The following is a 19,163-nucleotide window of genomic DNA, read 5'->3' on the forward strand; positions in this document are numbered from 1 at the left end:
ATTATTGATGTCACTCTAGGTATAAGTGGCATGATTGAATCTCTATTTGAACATCATATTAAAATATCATATATTATATACTATAGAGAGGCTATGGCACTGCTCTTGGAGTCTCTGTTTTACCAGTCTGATACAGTACCTCACATGCTCACAGGCACTCACAACAGGCCACATAAATTTGAAACAAGTGGAAGTGACACAATGCATCATGATGAATATAGGGCCAATTAGGATTCTGTAATATTTTAGACTAACTGGGTTCATTGTACTCTGAAATAAGTTAAAATGAAAGCTGTATGCAAAATTGTCCTATTTTTAGAACTAGGATACCAGAAATATAGTAGTCAATATCAATACCAGTGAAATTCCTCGACTCTTGTTACCAATTTGATACCACGGTAAAAAAACACAAATAAAACAAAACATTATATCCAATGTACTTCAACTCCTTTATTATCGTTTGCATACCGGTCTTAGTTAGGAAGTTAAACACGTCATGAATTCCTCTCTAATATCTATTTTATATTACTGTGAAAGCATCTCCTTGAAGCAACTGTACTTATTCAAGTTTTTCTCAAAAAGCTAAAGTTTACAAGACTACATGTGAACACATCATGATAACGTTATAATTTACCTTCGTCTAATTCTCATCTTTACTGAATAGAGCTTGAACGCACCGTAATGCGACTCTATGGAACCTCCGTTCACCGGCAGCTAACGGCTAATGTTAACGAGCTTTCTCCTGCAGATTTCAACACGGATGTTCACAATGAAGCATTATCAGGGAAACGCGTCACAGTGACTTTACTGCGTCCCAAACACATTTTATATCGCTCAGTGGGAAACAGGGACGTCGTTAGTCTCAAACCCTGACAGAACCTGCGATACTGTAGAAAACAAGTACTGTCACGTTTGCAGAATTTTGTTTGCGACTTGGTACCAGCGTATCAGTTATTGTGACATCAATATTTAGAAAAAATAACTGTATTACCTTGTTATGTTTGGAGGGTGATCATTTTGTTAATGCAGCTCGTCTTGAGATTTTGGACACTCCCTTCAGGGGTGTGTTTGTTAATGTGACAATGCAAGGGATAAGTAGTGGCCAGTAGTCATATCCAAATCTGTTTTTAAACAATAACATTGTTGTCCCCTTTTCTTTAACGACCTCAACCTGTGCTGAGGAAAGTGTTTGTATGTGTGTTTGCAAGTGCCAAACAGCTCATTCAAGAGAAATAGGGGAAATATGTAAAGTGGTAGAGAGAGAGATAGACGGGGAAACAAATGAGAAAGAAAGACAGCCCAACAGAGAGGCTGTTGTGCAGCATGCAGGCACTGTAAAGTGCTGCTGCAGAATGCAGGGATGGCAAGTGGGAGAATGTGCTGAAGCTATTTTAGGGGGAGCAGTTGAAGACTAACCCTGGGAGATATGAACCTTGCTTGTTTGGCATTACCTCATGCTGGACGAGTGAGGAAAGTGGGAGTCAAAGTCATTTTAGAGGGGCATGAGAGTAATGCCCCAAGAAGTCAGTAACTGGGGTACAGGATTGTGTGAAAATAGATGAATACGAGTTAAAACCACATCCCATGCAATAACTGGTCTGGTATCCCTTACATTCAAGCAAATGGCTTTCACAATAATTACATCATTCTTACAAACACATCCTCTCTTCCTGCACATCCTGTTCTCCACTCACACTCTGTTTGAGGGTAATATAAGTTCACAGGAATGAAGCATAGGTGTCAGTTTGTAGAAGAAAAGCATCAGCGAGATATTGCACTCTCACCCACAATCTATATACATCTCACCCGGAATCTATATGCATCACTTAGTTCTTCAATGCCACCATGGCTGACAGCTAAAGTGCTCAGAGTAATCACTGACAACCACTGATGTTTGACAATGATAGGGAGAGGTGGATTGCAAATGGGGCTCTATAAATAGCAGCACAGCATGAGTGTGTAGCAGGGCCCTGAACCTTAAAGATTTGTCACTGCAATTCTCAAAAATATAAGCCACACTTGGTGCAGGAACACTTAGTCAAGCATTCCAAACACTCATACTAATACTGCCCAGGTGATGAGAGCTAGGTATTCACAGACGTGATGGGAGTCACAGCTTTACCAGTGAAGGATGTACACCAATATTGTAAGCACCACCTGGTTCACTGTGACTGCATAATATCTACAACGTGCCAGGACTGTACTATTAACCATACTGACAGAAACTCGGACTTGAGGATGTAAAGTTTAGTTGGGTTCATCTGGGGTATGTGACATCTCATATATTAACATTAAACCCCATAAAAAGTAAGCCAAAATATTTTTTTGTTTCTTTAAACTCGATTTCACACAGGCTTCACTGCCAATGGAGCTCTTAAGGCCGAAAGTTGTGCATGAACTTGCTAAGTCAACCACGGAGGATCTTGACCTATATTTATCAAACTGCTAAAGTAAAATTCATGACTTAAGATAAAGGTAAGAATCGCCTAATCAAATTTCTCATGACTGAGACTGCCAGCTTCACTACTCTGTTTTTCCATCAAACGACCTTTATTTCACCCAGCACACTTCCTTAGCTTCAGTAACCTCGCCTTGCTTGTGAGTGAACCAGGAAATTGATAGCACTCAAGGCAGCTGCTGTCATACAAGGCACTCCCATGCCTCCTCCTGTCCTCCATGTGAACTTTTATCTCCTCAGAAACGCTTACAAAATGACAATAAGGTGGAACTCTGTGAAAGCGATTTGGCTTGCATCATATGGCGCACATTTAAGGCTGGCCCACCATGTAACCCGGCCAGGGTGGTGAGTGCGGTTGCCATTGCCTGACTGTTGGAAGTCACCAACTAACCCCCATTGGCTGCCTGCATAAATGCAAATATTAAATGGTAAATGGGCTGCATTTACATTTATAGCACTTTTCTAGTCTTTGTGACAACTCAAAGTACATTTACGACACAAGTCAGCATCACACACATTCATACACTGGTGGCAGAGGCTGCTATACAAGGTGCCACCTGCTCAACAGGAGTGATAAACATTCACACTCTTGGCTATTCTAACACACAAGGAAACTTCGACATGTTGCCTGCAGGAAAGGATGAAGGCACTTACAAATGACATGGTAGTGCAAAATGTAAAACCAGGGTGCAACCATCTTTTTTTAGTGGGCAGTTCAACAACACATACCATGTTAGGCTACTATTTTTCAACCAAGTAAGAGTTTTATTGATATACTGTAAGATTGTTTTCATTTTGACCTCCCACCCACACACAGGCTATTTCTTACACCTCCACTGACATATGACACTGAAAGCTTTGTCTTTTCCTTTAAAGTGAATAACTGAAACTCCACAAGCACAATAGAGAGTGTCTTTAATACCACAACTATCTGCGCACTCAAATACATGTGTTATTCGACAAAAGCCTTTATGGAGGACCTAGTGATTACAGTAAGATGTACAGTACATTCAATTTTTTAAGCCTTTACACTAAAGGACCGCCGAGGAGTGATAGACATGAAGACAGAAAGAGAAAAGAGGCAGAGCAGGAAGCCTGAGGCCTTTAAACACTTCTGGGAAAGAGCGAAGAGGCAATGCAAAGTCAAACACAACAAGAGCAACACTGATGAAACTGAGCTAATGTGCTGTGACCACTTGGGGGGATGTAAAGGACCGTATCTGATGTATCTGTTACCAAAGCAACTAGCATCATCATATGCTGTCTGATTAAGTGTCTCGATGAATGCTTGAGCTACCAAGTGAAAGCCAGAATATTCTCAGTTTCTGTGACAGAGTCCTACGAGAGTTTACACTTGTGTGCGTTACTTACTTTAAACTCAGGTGTTTGTCTGGTGCTATTTACAGAGACAATATCATGGGGGGGGGTGCTTTGCTTAGGGACAACTTTGTCAATCATCCAGATATGACACAGGCCTTTCAGATACTTTACTCACAGTCTTTATGTTCAGTTAGGAAGTCCTTTGATTTAGATTGATACCCATTTATATGACAAAATTGACTGCATTCAAACTCTGTGATTGTCTATTGTGTGAAAGTCTAACCTATAAAATCCCAGTTGTTTGTAATACTGTGTGCGTGTTTGCATTGACTGTGTGCATGTCTCAAGATGAATAGGGCCTTTAAATGTTCTTACACTGGAGCCCATCTTCACAAGCTGACACCACCTCTGTGAATAATAATAACACTAATAACCAATATACATGCGTAATAAAATGTCAGTCCAAATATGTAACGTATACACATCTGTTTCTTCAGCACAGTCTTGTCTGATGTTTGTATTGAACAGTATGAATAAAGCATGCTTACGGTACTTACCGTTGACGGTTAGATGCACCCAGCTGCCGTTGTGGAAGGTGTCATACTGCTGCTCCAGCATCAGAACCTTACACTCATACCAGCCCTGGTCCTCTGAGCGCACATTCTCTATCTGCAGGGAGGACTTGCCATGCAGACTGGCCCGGCCTGGTGGAGAGAGACGGAGATGAGGTGTCAGCAGAAAGGGACACAGAGAGGTGAGAAGGACAGGCGGATTGAATTTAATTAGAGAAATAAAGGAAAGTAAGGAACGGGTGAGCAGTGAAGAAATACAGAGAAAAGAAGGGAAACGCCAGATGAATGTTAACGAGATAATCAACCTTTGCACGGTTCAGATCTAAATATGCAGAGATCACAGAGTGTGTGTAGGTGTCTCAGAGTAACATCATTGTGCAGACCAGTTTCTAAATAGAGTGACAGCTGCACTGTTAATGTGCACCACAACATCAAAGTAGGATACTGAATGTAGTTGTAAATATGCATTGATATCTGTCACCTAAACATCAGAGCGGCTGAGGTGTCCTCATCTCCATGTGTGTGGCGGTCTATTTTGGAGATGCACTGAAGTAAGGACAGGTCATTACTTCCTTTGAGGAGTGGGAAGTGGCCAACATGACAACAGAGAACGCTCAGGGTTAGACAGGCGTCACAATCAGTTAGAACAGATATTGGCTTTTGATTTGGTGAGTACAGAGTCAGGAATAGCTGCATTTCACTTTTACAGATCAAAAGCTGAGAGAGGGGGATTGATGATGTTGCTCCGGGCAATCTGGCAACTGGATCATAACAGATGGCGACTGGCAATAAAGGCTAAACAAAGGGCTTTCAGGGAGCACATGCCGGCTCAAAACGTCAGCATTATCAAAGCCTGGATATCCCTCATTAATCCCCTCACTCTATCCCTATCCTTTCCACTTTGTCGGTATTCCTGACTAATTTTAGTTTGCCTTCCTTAAACCGCTCTGCAGCATGAGACATCAGGTAAATATATCAGCTGCACAGGCGGATGAGTTAAGGTAGACAGTCATAGTGATACTGTATATGGTATCTATCTTTCCTTCACTATCCACTACGATGTATCTGCCCTTTGATTACACCTCTATTTCTCTTTGTCTGAGGGTACAAAATGTGTCCAAACATAAGTGGATGTCCTTTTTGGACTTGATCAATTCAAGCATAAAAGTTAATGAACAAGACATAATGCATGAGTTTGTCTGTATAAACATAGGGAGCTATTCTGACTTTCACTCACTGTACGTAAGCATAAAGGTGCTGTTGGGAACTCACTCATTGCAATTTCGCCGGATCCTTCACAGGTTTCAAAACCTTACATCACTTCCTGCAACCTGATATCGCCTTCTGTCACCGAGTCTTCTAAGAAGCAGTTTCACCTTTTTTAAGAGACACGAGAGCTTGCCTTAACGATCCCAGTTAGCATGCTGCTAGACTTCACAACAACAGAAGCACACGCAGTTAGCAACAAGCTAACTGTACTCTGTCCAAGATAACGCATTGCAACAGCTGAAAACTCGGTACAGAGGTGTTTTGAGCTAAATGCTAATGTCCTGCTTGTATGTTCCATATGCAATCCATCCTATAGTTGTTGAGATTGAGAATATTTAAATCTCTCCGGTCATAATTTCTGGTAAAAATAATTAGCTCTAAGCACATTTTGAATTGTATTAAAAATAGGCTGAAATAAATGTCCACATATCCTTCTTAGAAAAAAAATGTATCTTCTTCAATTGGTTGTATAGAGCATTTTAACGAGATGGGGTCCGTGTTTCAAGACACGCGTTGGGTGGGTTGCCGACTGTCGCACCGGGGGCAGGAGACAGGGCACAGTGAGCACAACAAGGGGTGCTGTGAAGCTCGCCAGAGCTGTGAGCCAAGCATTTCCAAGAGCCAGTCGTGGCGAGGACGTTCGCCCTGTGAGGGCCAGCCAGCACTATGGAGAGAATCCTCCCACACCGAGTGGCGGTCCCTGTCCCGATGAGTTGAACATGGGGATCAGCACCAAAACAGAAACCCTGGCATAGAGCGAGCATAGCAAGTGTGTGGTCGAGTGAGAGAGTGTAGCGATGGATGCACTCGATCGGAATAGAGAATACATTAGCAGTAAAGCTGTCTGAATGTACTCTAAATAAATACTGCAGCTCCTCAAGACCCAAGAAAGCTACATTAGGGAAGTGTTGTTTCCATTACATTAGGTCGGCCTACACAATAGTTTCAGAACAGGCTTGTTTTGTATTCATTCGTCAGAAAACAGAATTTACGATTTACTTAAAGACTATGACGATTTTAGACTTTTGAAAGTCACTTATTCACTTTATTTATGATTTAAGTCTCAAGAGTTCTCATAAGGCTCACAACTCAATCAAGTCTCACAACTATTGACAGTGATGTTGCAGCTGATCTGTATCAGGTAAAAAAGTAATTGCACAATGCCACATGCAGTTCCAGTGAAATTATTTATAAAGGGGAATCACTCCTATTTTAAAGCAGACAGAATGCAATTACTGTTGTATCTGGTATGGTGGTCTGTTTGGAAGCCTAATCACTAGACCACTACCATTATATAAAAAAATAAAACCCAAATCCTGGGCTTACATGTTTTCCTTTCCTCTCTCTTAGCTTTTGGGAGGTTTGGATGGAAGTGGATCTCTGGCTCAGGCTGACTGTCACCTTTCACAACTGACGCATTGACCTCAAGCGCATTTATACTTTGCCTCACCGATAATTGCAATCAAACGCAAAAAAAGGCAAATTGCACCTAGCTGCAAACTCTTATGGTCATGTTTGCATTGTTATATCATTAGCACGATACCTTTTATGAATCAGACTTTGAGACTGTTGTTGCTGTTGATGCACCGTTCATGGAGCTATCAGCAGCCACAATCCATTCTTTGTGAATTCGCCCCTAAATGTTTAATAAGTCCAAGTGCAAAATGTATGGAAAGATTATTCTTATTCTTATTTTATTAGTTTTTTTTCCTGTCTGTTCTGTATCAGCTGTAGGAGCGCTTAGTATGCTCAGTTTGCTTTGTGTTTTGTTTCGTTAAAAGGTTGTCTAACTCGTTGTGTCTATATGAATCGTCCTTGTGCAAGACTATACTTCTGAAGATTATTATCGGCATCCGTGGACCATGTCTGTCAGTACAATTTTCAACAACACACCTGAGCGACAACATAGACAGGCGTGGCAACCAATATTTCAGGCTTCCATTGACATGGAAAACTACGCACATAAAACCATTTCCAAAAGAACATAAGGATTTCAGAGGCATTTACCTCAGTAATTGTGAGGTATCTCTGCTCCGATATGTTATCAGTACAACAAAAGACAAACTCGATCCATACCAATTTGCTTTTAAGCAGGATTGTGGCAAAGAAGATGCTGTTGCCACTCTGGTTCATATCATTTCTAAACATTTAGATAAATCTAACACCTATACAAGAGCCCTCTTTCCAGAATTTCATCGGCCTTCAATACAATACAATACCAGATATTTTGATGTCCAAAATGGTCCAGAAGGAACTGAATCCATACTTCATTCATTGGTATACCTCTTTTATTCACCAACAGAGTGCAGCTTGTGAAGGTGAACGAAACCCTGTTATCCCCCAGGGTTGGGTGAGTTCAGCCATGCTTTTCATTTTCTTTAACGACGATTGTCGTACAGACAAGAGAGCAAATCAATACAACCTAAAGTATTCTGACTATACAGCGTTAATATCTCTGTTAAGTAAATCGGACAACCCAGGGCTGCACCAACATGTCGTAAACAAAGTGGATCGATAATAATGCTCTTGACAGTAACACAAAGAACATGGAGGAAATGATATGTGGTTCACCATATGACTCTCATAAAGTCCCTGTTGTTATCCATAATGAAAAAAATCAAGCCAGGAATTTCATATGAATACTTGGGTGTAATGATAGATCCTCTGCTATCCTGGAAAGACCACATTGATGTCTGCAAAAGGACCAAACCAAGAATTTATCTCTGTCGCCTTAGGTCTTTCGGGAAGAAATAAACACATTTTTGTTATGTTTATTACATCTGTGATTATGATTGTTCTACATCAGGGGTCACTAACAGGCGGACCGCGGTCCGAGTCCGGACCCAGACGCCGACCTATCCGGACCCAGACCTATAATCAATACATTATTAAGGGATTTTCAGCTTTTCTCGTTTTTAAGGCACTGGTTTAGCGGTTCAGGAAACTCACAGAACTGTGTCCATAGAATGATGTAATAAGTGAAAGAACAGTAGCCATCAGGCAGCAAAAGCCGCTGAATGAACAGCTTTTGTTCATTGAAGTAATTGTGAGGTCCAGCTGTTTCACCAATCTTTTTCCATTCAGTCTAGCCCCACTTCTTGTTCCTTCTACCAGCTTCCTGCAGTCAACACATGGCAGTCTGTCACAGAGCTCCATTCCCCATGAATGCCGTTCACTGTGAGGACTCGCCTTAGTTTCTTTTAGTGCTGAGGGTAGACTGTTTATAACTACAATGTTGTTCATCAAAGGTGACTTCTCCGATATATTAGGGATGTCACGATTCGACTTTTTCTTTTAAGGTCACAATCGATTCAATTTAAATATTATTTCCAGAACTTTGGGCTATGCCATTGTTCCTGTCTGGATTGGTAAAGATCAACAGATCATTTGTTTTGTGCCCTGATAACTCATTTACAATTAAAAAGATACATGGTCTGAAGCTGATATATCCATCATATGTTTTTGAGAATGTATCACACAAAGGTCATATGGTCAAAGTAATTCATTTAAAATGTAATAACCTATTTTACCAGTCTCGCAAATAAATTGTAGGTTACGCAAAAACAAGAGCCAATAGATGTCAGAAGTTTATTTTACAGTGAGTTTCCTCACCTGCAAAAAGCCACCAGATCCTGAGCAGTACTTCTTCTCAACGATACATTTGTTGACATAACTCACAGGAAAATGTTGCAACATAGACTTTCAAAGCAATTAAGATTTTACAGTTCTGTTGTTTCTCTGTCATCTTCTACTCCGTCAGTAGCCATAGTGTTGTCTTTGAAGTTGTCGCCGGTAAGCTTTGCTGTGTTGTCTTTTAGCTGCAAGTTCCTAGATTTGAATCTGAGCTCAAAATATTCTGCATAATTTAGAACTTAGAATTTAGAAGGGCAAAGCAGATTTATTAGCTTCAGGAAATGTCTGCTGGGGCAAGTCATTTTAAAATGTCACCATTCTTCTGGACCAGCATGGAGATCTTCCATGATAAGGGATATTCAACAATGTAGTCTGTGACCACTGCTATTTCTTTATTTTTTTCTCTGTCCCTCCATTTCCAGTTTCATCTTCAATTTGTATTGCTTTTTTTCTGGCTGGCTATCAATTTATGTCCATCTCTTCCTCTCTACACTCTCATGGAAAAGTTATATACTTTGTCTGCCTCCTCTCCTCTTACAGATGTTTTCTCTCTCTTCATCTCGATAACAAAAAATAAGACAATGGCTTGTTTGAGACCAAGAGCAGGCGGGTGTCTAGGAAACAGTGACCCTGTGGTTGGCTCGACTCATTAACCCTTAACATAATTCCAATCTCAAGGGGGCACAATGTGAGCCTCTATATTTCTCAGCAGCTCTGACTGTGACCTGTGACTTCATTCCATGATGCAATATCATGGTCAAACTGAAGCACATTGTTTGCCTGCACCCGGCTATAGAACTGCAGATATTTCACTGCTGCACTGTGAAACAAGAGGAATCGTTGCCTCGCTAAAGGCTTAAGCCAGTGATGTGTGTTAGGACTGAAAAAAAAGAGGATTTTTAAAACAGCACATAGACCAAACAGACATTTTATACATAGTCACTCAAAACCAGTCATTGTCTGTCATTGATATTTAAAAACGGCAGTCTTTACTTTAACTATGACACCGTCCAGCAATACATGATTGACACAAAAGAAACTCCTCTTCACATGAGGTGGGTTACAAAGGTGGGTTACATTTTTAAACCGGTTCCAGTTGTCAAAATACACAAATATGTTCAGCTCTGACACTAACAAATATCTTCTCAAACTTTCTTTTCATCTTTCTTCCCTCTTTTTATCAAAAAAGAGCAATGTAGGTAACATTAGGAACTTTAGCCTGCAGTGCCACCATTCTAAGCCTACGATGGCTATCACTCTCACCTGTTAAAGGAACAACTGTGTCATTAATTAACCTTTATTACATAACGGCTAGAATGAAACTTTGTCTCTTGTCTGGGTAATGTGTTCTCAGCAAGATGGTGTCTGTACTCGGGAAAAGAAACATCACTCAGTAACATCACTATGAATGTGAGTGGACGCTATGCTTTGCTAATTCAGCAAAACCAACAGTGATAACGGTCGTGATTTATGTAGAAGCTTTTGTTTTGTAAGTGCTACGTAAGTATAGTTTATTATAATCATGTTTTAGTGGCGGTAGCTAATAAATCATTATTTCTGTAGAGTTTTGTTTTTTATTATTTAATTGGCATTGACAAGTGTAGTATTTATGTATGAAGCTGTAAAAATGTAATCTTTTGTGATCATGGTTGTTATTATGGTATAAAGCTTAGAAGGGAAATATAAAGATAATCCAAAATGTTTGTGGATGTGTGTTATGTCTTAAATGAATGCATGATAAAAGCACACACATAACAGAAGTGGGGATTATTTCTGAAATTCAATGATCCGAGGGAAGGAAATCCTAAACAGGCAATGATAAAAACCCCTCTCACCTCCCTAGAAAAGCACAACACAAATAATCTCAGGTGGAAAGAGCTGCTGCCTCCAAAGGAAATGTCATCTCATTAAAGCTGTCTCCACTAGTTCGTAAACTTATTTACTACGGCCTACACTGCACAACACTAATCAAAGAAAGCACTTGTGCTGCTTTCATGTTTAAACCCCTTTAACCAAACACAGTGGACGAAAAACCTGCAAAAGTGGCAAAATGTGATTCTAAAAATCCAGATGTATGAATATCCTCTGTTTAGCATAATTTCACCGGTTTCACTTAGACAAATGTCATGATAAAAATAGATATAAGTTAGGTAAATGCTAATAATTATTATTGTAATTCTTGCATCATCAAATGGTAAATGTGTAAAAGCATTATTTTGTATAAAATGTTCTGTTTTTCATGACGATTCCTAAATGAATCTAAGTAGCAGGTGAGATATAATGTGAGGGGCAGAATAAAGTAGATGTATAGCATAGAACAGAGCCCTGCAGACTCATGTTACTGACATCAGGCATAATACAAAGGGCGAGACATGCTATTGTGATTTATGATTAATAAAGCAGGCCTGGGCTCGAGGAGGGAGAAATCAGGAGTAGCAGTAATAGCATGAGGGAAGGTTAAGTATAGTCACTCCCCATTCTCCAATGTGCTGATCTATGTAAGTCTGTGGGGAGTGACGGGCTCAGAGCCGAGGGGCTAAATATCGCTTTAAGTACAAACGGCCAAATAAAGCAGATCTGACTGAACTGCAGTTATGTCATGTGGTGACAGTGTTCGGGTATACACAATCTACCTTACTAGGCCACTGCCTCCACCGTCACTTTGCTTTTTTTATTTATTTATAGAAATTAAACACATTTAGTTCATTTTGCGTATAAAATATCAAATGAAAAAACTCATTTGTAAATTACTTGGTCTTCTCAACACTAAGATGACGGACTTTACAATTATAAAGTCAGAGTGTCTGCTCTGTACAGCAGCAGAGTCGCAGCACAGCACAGGAGTCATATCACTTAGCACAGAGAGTTGACAGACGATGGTGGAGGATTTGGTGTCAAGGTAAAAAGCAAAAGTGCCAATTTGGCAATATTTTAGATTTAAACTCAATGCTAATAGGAAACCTGATAACGGTAATGAGGCAATCTGCAAATTTCTGGTTTGAAGCTGTGCAGAGGACAGAGCGGTCGCAGCTGTCCATTAGCTTCAGTAATGTGACACAGGTTGTGTGGTTGGGCTTAAGTTTAAGGAGTTTAACTCAAATCCTACAAAATACAGCAAAATAAAGCCTTTTAGTGCCAATGTTTTAGGTGTAGCCTAATTGGTGAAGGCTGGAATCTAGGGACATGAATTATTGGATATGAAGCAGCAGAATTAAGGGAGAGCAAGACAGCACATATCAGTAAAAAAGGGTCTTTATTTTTACATGAACTTCCCCTTTAATGTTGTTAAAGTTAACTGTATTAATCACGCGAACAGAAAGATGGATGACGTTAAAAATCAATTCCAGTTAACTATTCTTAATTATTTTCAATTATCCAACATACATTTTCATTGGTCCTGAACAAAGATAAATAATTTGTCAAACATGTGCAATTCATCAGTTAAACACTGGAATTAATCATAAATTGGAGTAAAATAAAATGGCATTTTCAAAGTGATAAAACTCACTTTTTGGGATGCAAAGTGACAGGCATGAGGGAACACAGATCTGGTTGGTAGTACTAGGTTAAAGTTAAATATCCAAAATGTCAGCTTACTGTGTTGTCTACTGTCAGATTCAAAGGTGTTTCCAACTTGAAGTTTTATCGCATACCAGCTGTTAAAAATGGATCATCTATGGTTAAACGCAATAATAAGATCCAAGGAAAATGCTTATGTTCGTAGTGCACACTTCATATCAGATAAGGTTTAATAAAGTATTGTCTGTGTAGGTATGAATATGTGTCTAATGATTTGTCATGCCCACCTAATCACAACTTGGTGAACTGGAAGGAATGTTGGGAACTCACATCATGTTGAGCCATGGGAGTCAATTTCCCAGGATCCTTCATTGGAGTCACAACCCTCCATCACTTCCTGTAACCTGATATCACTTAGATGTGAAAACTCAGCTGATGAAAAGACGAGTCAGCGATGTGTTCGGTCTCTTTCTCCACCTCCCTCTTCCCTCTATGCCACGGCTCCAATGCCCACAGCCGGCAGAACGGCCTGCTGGTGCAGACCCCTGCACTCTCCATGCTCTCTGAACTCTCTTCTCTTAACGGAGACTGGTGTGTAAATGTCTGGCCATTCCACTGCAGGAAATCCTTTCAGGTCCCGGAGAGTACGTCACTGTACTTATTCAGAGAAAATTGTAGCTAAAATAGCCAGAGTTAGCTAGCATATAACATAACATAATATATTTTGCGTACAGCTACACTCCGTCCATAAACATACGTCATCATGTTCACTGACAGATAAAGGGCTCTATCACAGCTGTACAGAGATATGGAGCTCATGAGCTGCAGAGGACTGTTGGACTTTCCCTCACCGGAGTTGGAATCAGAACAAAACCATATTCTTTGAAAACGGTAACAAAGTTGTTGCCAGATGAAATACAAACACACACCTCCTACTAGATATATGTGCGGCCCAGATTTCAAGATGAATCATGAACAATACTTAATACTTAAGTGATTAATGAATAATTACCACAAGGACACAGAAATAGAACTTGAAAATGTTTTCATTGCATTGTGTCTTTAAGAAATAAAGACAGATTCCCTCCAGGCAAAAACTATAAAAATGCTTTGAATAATAATTGTATATGATCTGGTTTTTCTATAGAAGAGCTGAAATACTTTGTTCATACGTGCCTGCATTCATGCATTCACATACACCCACACCCACACCCACACACACACACAAACAACAAACACTTGACCTCCATGCCAAAACTGTGGCCGCCACAGGGTAGGAACATTTTTGTAGACCGACCGACAGAGTGAGCTATAGAGCTGCTGCTAAAAACAGAATCTATGAATATGCAAATATTTTCACATACATGATGTTTATTTTACTTTTCATTCTTGCCATTCTCGGTGTATGCGCACTGTTTTCACATCACACATTTGTAAGTTGAGTACTGGATCACGATTAGATTCAAACTTGTTGTGATGTCACTAAATCCTGCTGTTACATCCAGGTGATAAAACTGAGATTTAAGGTGAGTACAGATACACTTTCCTTCTTCAGCAGATGAATGTGAAAAAAACTCTGCACATACATAATGCAGCACAGTGAAGCTCAAACACCACAGTGAAGGAATTATAAGCAAAACACAATATTAACTGGCGGAGGAATTTAAAGTCCCAGTGAAACGGAAGTTAGAGCATCCTTAGCTTCTGTATTGTGACGTGTTCCCCAGGGAAATATATTATTGGAGAGGTGTGCAGATTTAAATCAAATATTTTGCTTACCGGCGTATTCCGGGTCCACATGAGGAGGGTAGAAGCGAAAGTTGATGAAGAAGGGGATGGGCATTCCATACTTGAACCATTCCACCACATAGGGCTGGCCGTTCAGGGGGTGGGACACGTCGCATCCCAGGATGACGTTCTCTCCTGCACGTGCCGTCACAAACTGGGGCTCCTCTCGCACTCCGTGGGCACCTAGGGTTAAAGCATTCACAGGTTAGCCAGGTCAACAATCACAGGTGATCTGCATCTTGGGGCTAAAAGCTCCAGCTACAGATTATGGTGCAAAATAATGCTTCAAAATTCAATGTAATATTGAGTTAATTGTAATATTAAGACATCGCTAGATGTCACTAAATATTATACACTGCTCCTTTAAAATGTGCTTTTAAGCATTTCACACAATTACATTAAATTAGAAACTAAACACATTAAGTGCTCCTGTAACCACAGAACAAAGAGTGTGAAAGAAAAGATATAAAGGCAGACAGATGTGATTTTATAAAATTAAACAGTTTCAATAGAGTAAAAATGACAAATTACTGTTATTTTTAAGGGTTTGAGAATAATTCCATCTATTTCCAGGTGATAACATCACATCACATCAACAACAACAACAGTAACAAATACACACTTTGTTTAAATGTTAAAATAGTAAAAAAAAAAATATGCTTATTTGCTTTTTGGCAAACAGTCAGGTATAAGATTGACACCACTCTTAGACATGAGTGCTGTGGGGGGGTAAACGGTTTTCACTATTTTAGAGAAATGCAGTCGCGCACATTACAGATGGTTCAGATTAGAAAGTAAACTAGCAAGAGGCTCTTTAGAACAGCAAGAGATTCAACAAGGAAGTGAGTGTTTGTGTGTACTAACACAAACATGTGCTTAGCTACAAGTTCCATCACTTAGGACAGCAACGACTGCCAGTGACAAGTCCAACACAGAGCCAAGGCCAATGGGTTGGGAAAAGAAAGATTAACGGCACTTGCAGACACATGAATGTGATTTATCCTCACTCCAGTTCATCTAATTCGTCTGACAGACTGTGTGCAGACAAAAACATGAAAAGGTAATGTGACAGTCATGCACCTGATGTCTAACAATACTTGGACCTTTAACCTTTTACATAAAGAGGTCACTCTGTTAGTTCAGTGAAACTGTGTGTATCGGCTAGCTCATGGAAAGCCACATCGATCCGCTGCTAATTACTATGTAGTTTGGCTTTATGAGCGGAAACCCGGCGTGGTAGCATTTTACCAGTCGATACGGATAATCAGATGTACTCACTGCTCGCCCCTCCGTGGCCTGCAAGGAAGCCAAGCAGGCAGCTACTTTCTCCTGCAGACAGATGATTGCCAACTGCCTGCATTGCCTCTCATTACTGAAAGTAAACAGGACTATTACATCTGAAAATAACTAAGTCACTCGTCTGGAGTTATATTCTGTAGTAAAGCACGGCATAAATGTGACCCACCAAAGAAACAACAGTCATTTATTAAGATTAGTTAAGACTGTTCCTAAACCTAAGTGAAGATGACAGAAGGATATTTAGAAACCTGTGCTATGGGAAAGAATTAGCAGAAGTGTAACACTTCATTTATACTTAAGCCACACCTACAGTGACTACGTGTGAAGTAAAGCCCCAACGATCGATCAATAATGATATTGATATTGAAGTTTTAGAAATTGGATCACAATATGCATCGGCCAATAGAGTTTTTCTTAAATATAAACACATCAGTTAAATAGCATTCTTGATACAGATCCTTATGGTGACTACTGAACATGGGGACCACAACAACTGTGATTGGCTATACTTCCAGTTAGCCAGCGCTACTAACCATAGCAAACAAGTTTAGTAGCAGCGGCTCTCCACAGCCGACTCGCCTTCACAACAGGAGCAACAAGAAGTTAGCAAGGAGCTAACTGCATTCTGCAGGATAACAAACGGAGCGACCGGTCTCCTCCGTCCTGCACACAGCAAAGACCACGACTTCACCGGCAGCACGCCGCACAACAAAGACAGACCTTCATCTCAAAGGATGGAAGCTAAGAGCTGAGAGCTAAGTAGCCTTTCCATTCATGAACTGAACCTCCACTGGGCGTAGTATATTATTTAGTATACATTAACTTTACAGGCTAAGTAAGAACTGCTATAGTGTTGTACATGTATGAACGTGTGTTGATTTGTTTTTATTCACTGAACTGTATTGTATGATCTGTTGTATTGCAATAATTGCAAACCAGAGGTTGTTTCATCAGGTGACATGTTTGTATTGTACACACAGAGTCACATGCACACTAACATCTTCTTAACCCGGCACCATTACCATACACGTTACCATCTCACAATAACCGTGAACTTGTCTTTTTAACACAGCGACACACACAGAAGGACTCAAAGCTCTCGCTTCATATGTCATTTGTCTTCACACATATGTGCACGCGTCTACAGAGCACGTAGAGACGGTCACAGGGCTGCGCACACAATCCTTTTGGTTCTCTCTCTCTCTCTCTCTCTCTCTCTCTCTCTCTCTCTCCTCTCTCTCTCTCTCTCTCTCTCTCTCTCTCTCTCTCTCTCTCTCTCTCTCTCTCTCTCTCTCTCTCTCTCTCTCTCTCTCTCTCTCTCTCTCTCTCTCTCTCTCTCTCTCTCTCTCTCTCTCTCATACACACACACATTTGATGTTTCTCCATATTGCAATTACCAGAAAGTGCTCGTTGTGGAACAGACCAAACAAATTGCATTGCTGTAATATTTGGATATTCATTAAAGGCCAGCCCTATAACCCATATTATCTGTTTACACTTTACAGTTTGAGCTTTCAAAAGCATATTAAGGCTGCAGTAGGAGAGCATGAAATACCTCCACAGTCACCTTGAACTGAGGTCAATATGACAAGCAACTAATTGTCCTGGTTTTGCACTAAACAGAAGATGTTTATCTTATAATTAGGGATAATTGTGAACCAGACTAATGGAATAAAAACACAGATTGCAAGTAAAATGTAAATCAATAATTACCAGTAGAGCTTAGTTTCCCCAAACACAGGGCTGAGAGGTACATCACATTAACCAGTTCAACAGAGCCTGGTGAAATACAATGCAACACATCTTTACCATGATAGGCCGTTCACTTCCACACAACACACAGTATATAGCACTCTTATGTAACATGTACAGAGTATATTACATCACTGAGAGGCTGTGTATCAGAAGAAGCCTGTGGATTCGTGATTTGATGTGCATATGTGCTCTCATGCTTGACGGCAGAAACAGATAATAACTGTGCTTTTCCCAGTGGTGAACCCCCCTCACCCCACCCCCTCCCACACACACACACACACACACACTACCTAAAGCGGCGCTACGTGTTGATTGGCTGCTGGTGACATCATGGCAGATAGCACAAAAACAGGCCCCTTGGAAGGTATGACTTCACTGTTTATACCCGAGGAGATGGAGAAGGAGCAAGAGAGCAGAACACAGAGAGAGGAGAGGCAGAGCTGATGTGCCCATCCCCACCCATAAGGGTTTAGCTCATTTACAATCAAAGACCCAGGGGATGGCACCATCGCAAGGTATAACCACTGAGGTGCACTGACACACACACACACAGTATGTGTAGTGTACAGAGTGGAAGCAAGGTGGAAGAAGGAAGGGGAGGGTATGTTTGCTGAGTATTTGTGGTTGTTGCCAGGAGTACTGTAACACTTGTGTCATCATGCTACTTTAAAGCTACCATCAGATTAAAAAATATATTGTGTTTGCAATATTAGTTAAATCAGCAGAGACTCCACAAGTGAGCAAAACGCTTTGGCATTGATCCTGTCGCTGAAAATAGATTAATAAATTGTAGCCATTTTACAGACCCCCACTGCGGAGTCTTAAGACAGATTTCCTTCCAAATGTAGGGCATTTAACAGAATTTTCCAGAAAATGAATATTTCCTTTCATAATTAAAAGCTTGCCAGTCAAAACCTCACAGAAAAACCATGTAGAAAACGTGATGGAAATATGACATTTTAAGATAAGATTCTGTCTCGTCACGTCACGTGTCATGCATTTCATAATTCATTCGCAAAGTCTGTTTCCATTGAGCTTTGCTGCATCTTATTTTCATTAATACACAAACTTTTCTACCTCTGCCAAGTGAAAAAATTATTTTCCGGCTTTTTTATTTATTTTTTCACACAGATTTCCAGTGAATGGAAACTCATGTGTGGGCGATTTAACTATATACCAATATAGTTATAATATACACTGTGACAACACAGCAACAAATGTCAATTACTGTCATTAGCTGGACTGCCATATTGTTTTAAGGGCACAGTGATCCTCCCTTTAGTTTGCTAATCGGACAAAAATACAATAAAAATGCAGTACATGGTAATCATTAAGCTTTTTTCTAATTTTCACTAATATTAGCTAGTTGAACACAGTATTGAAGTTGATCTGGGTTTGAGTTGTATAGTTAGGCAACAGAGAGCAAAGAAAAACTGGCAACCTCAGGATTGCATACATGAAGTTCTTCCTCATTGGATGTGTTTACCTCTGAATGTTATTACAACACTACAACGCTGATCAAATGACCCACACAATGGTCTAATGTGGAG

The 19,163-nt window shown here is 40.2% G+C and overlaps 1 protein-coding gene across 1 annotated transcript in view; it reads right to left on the reverse strand.

The window, feature by feature from the left end:
* LOC115018901 (protein turtle homolog B-like) overlaps window positions 1–19,163 on the reverse strand; it is a 121,496-nt gene that overhangs the window by 81,945 nt on the left and 20,388 nt on the right. Inside the window, exons 2-3 of the mRNA XM_029448157.1 lie at window positions 14,551–14,742; window positions 4,336–4,482 (exon numbers count right to left, since the gene is read on the reverse strand). Coding sequence (XP_029304017.1) covers window positions 4,336–4,482; window positions 14,551–14,742 — 339 coding nt within the window. The remainder of the gene's footprint in view (window positions 1–4,335; window positions 4,483–14,550; window positions 14,743–19,163) is intronic.

This window comes from Cottoperca gobio, chromosome 14 (assembly GCF_900634415.1).
Source record: "Cottoperca gobio chromosome 14, fCotGob3.1, whole genome shotgun sequence".
Taxonomy (NCBI): Eukaryota; Metazoa; Chordata; class Actinopteri; order Perciformes; family Bovichtidae; genus Cottoperca; species Cottoperca gobio.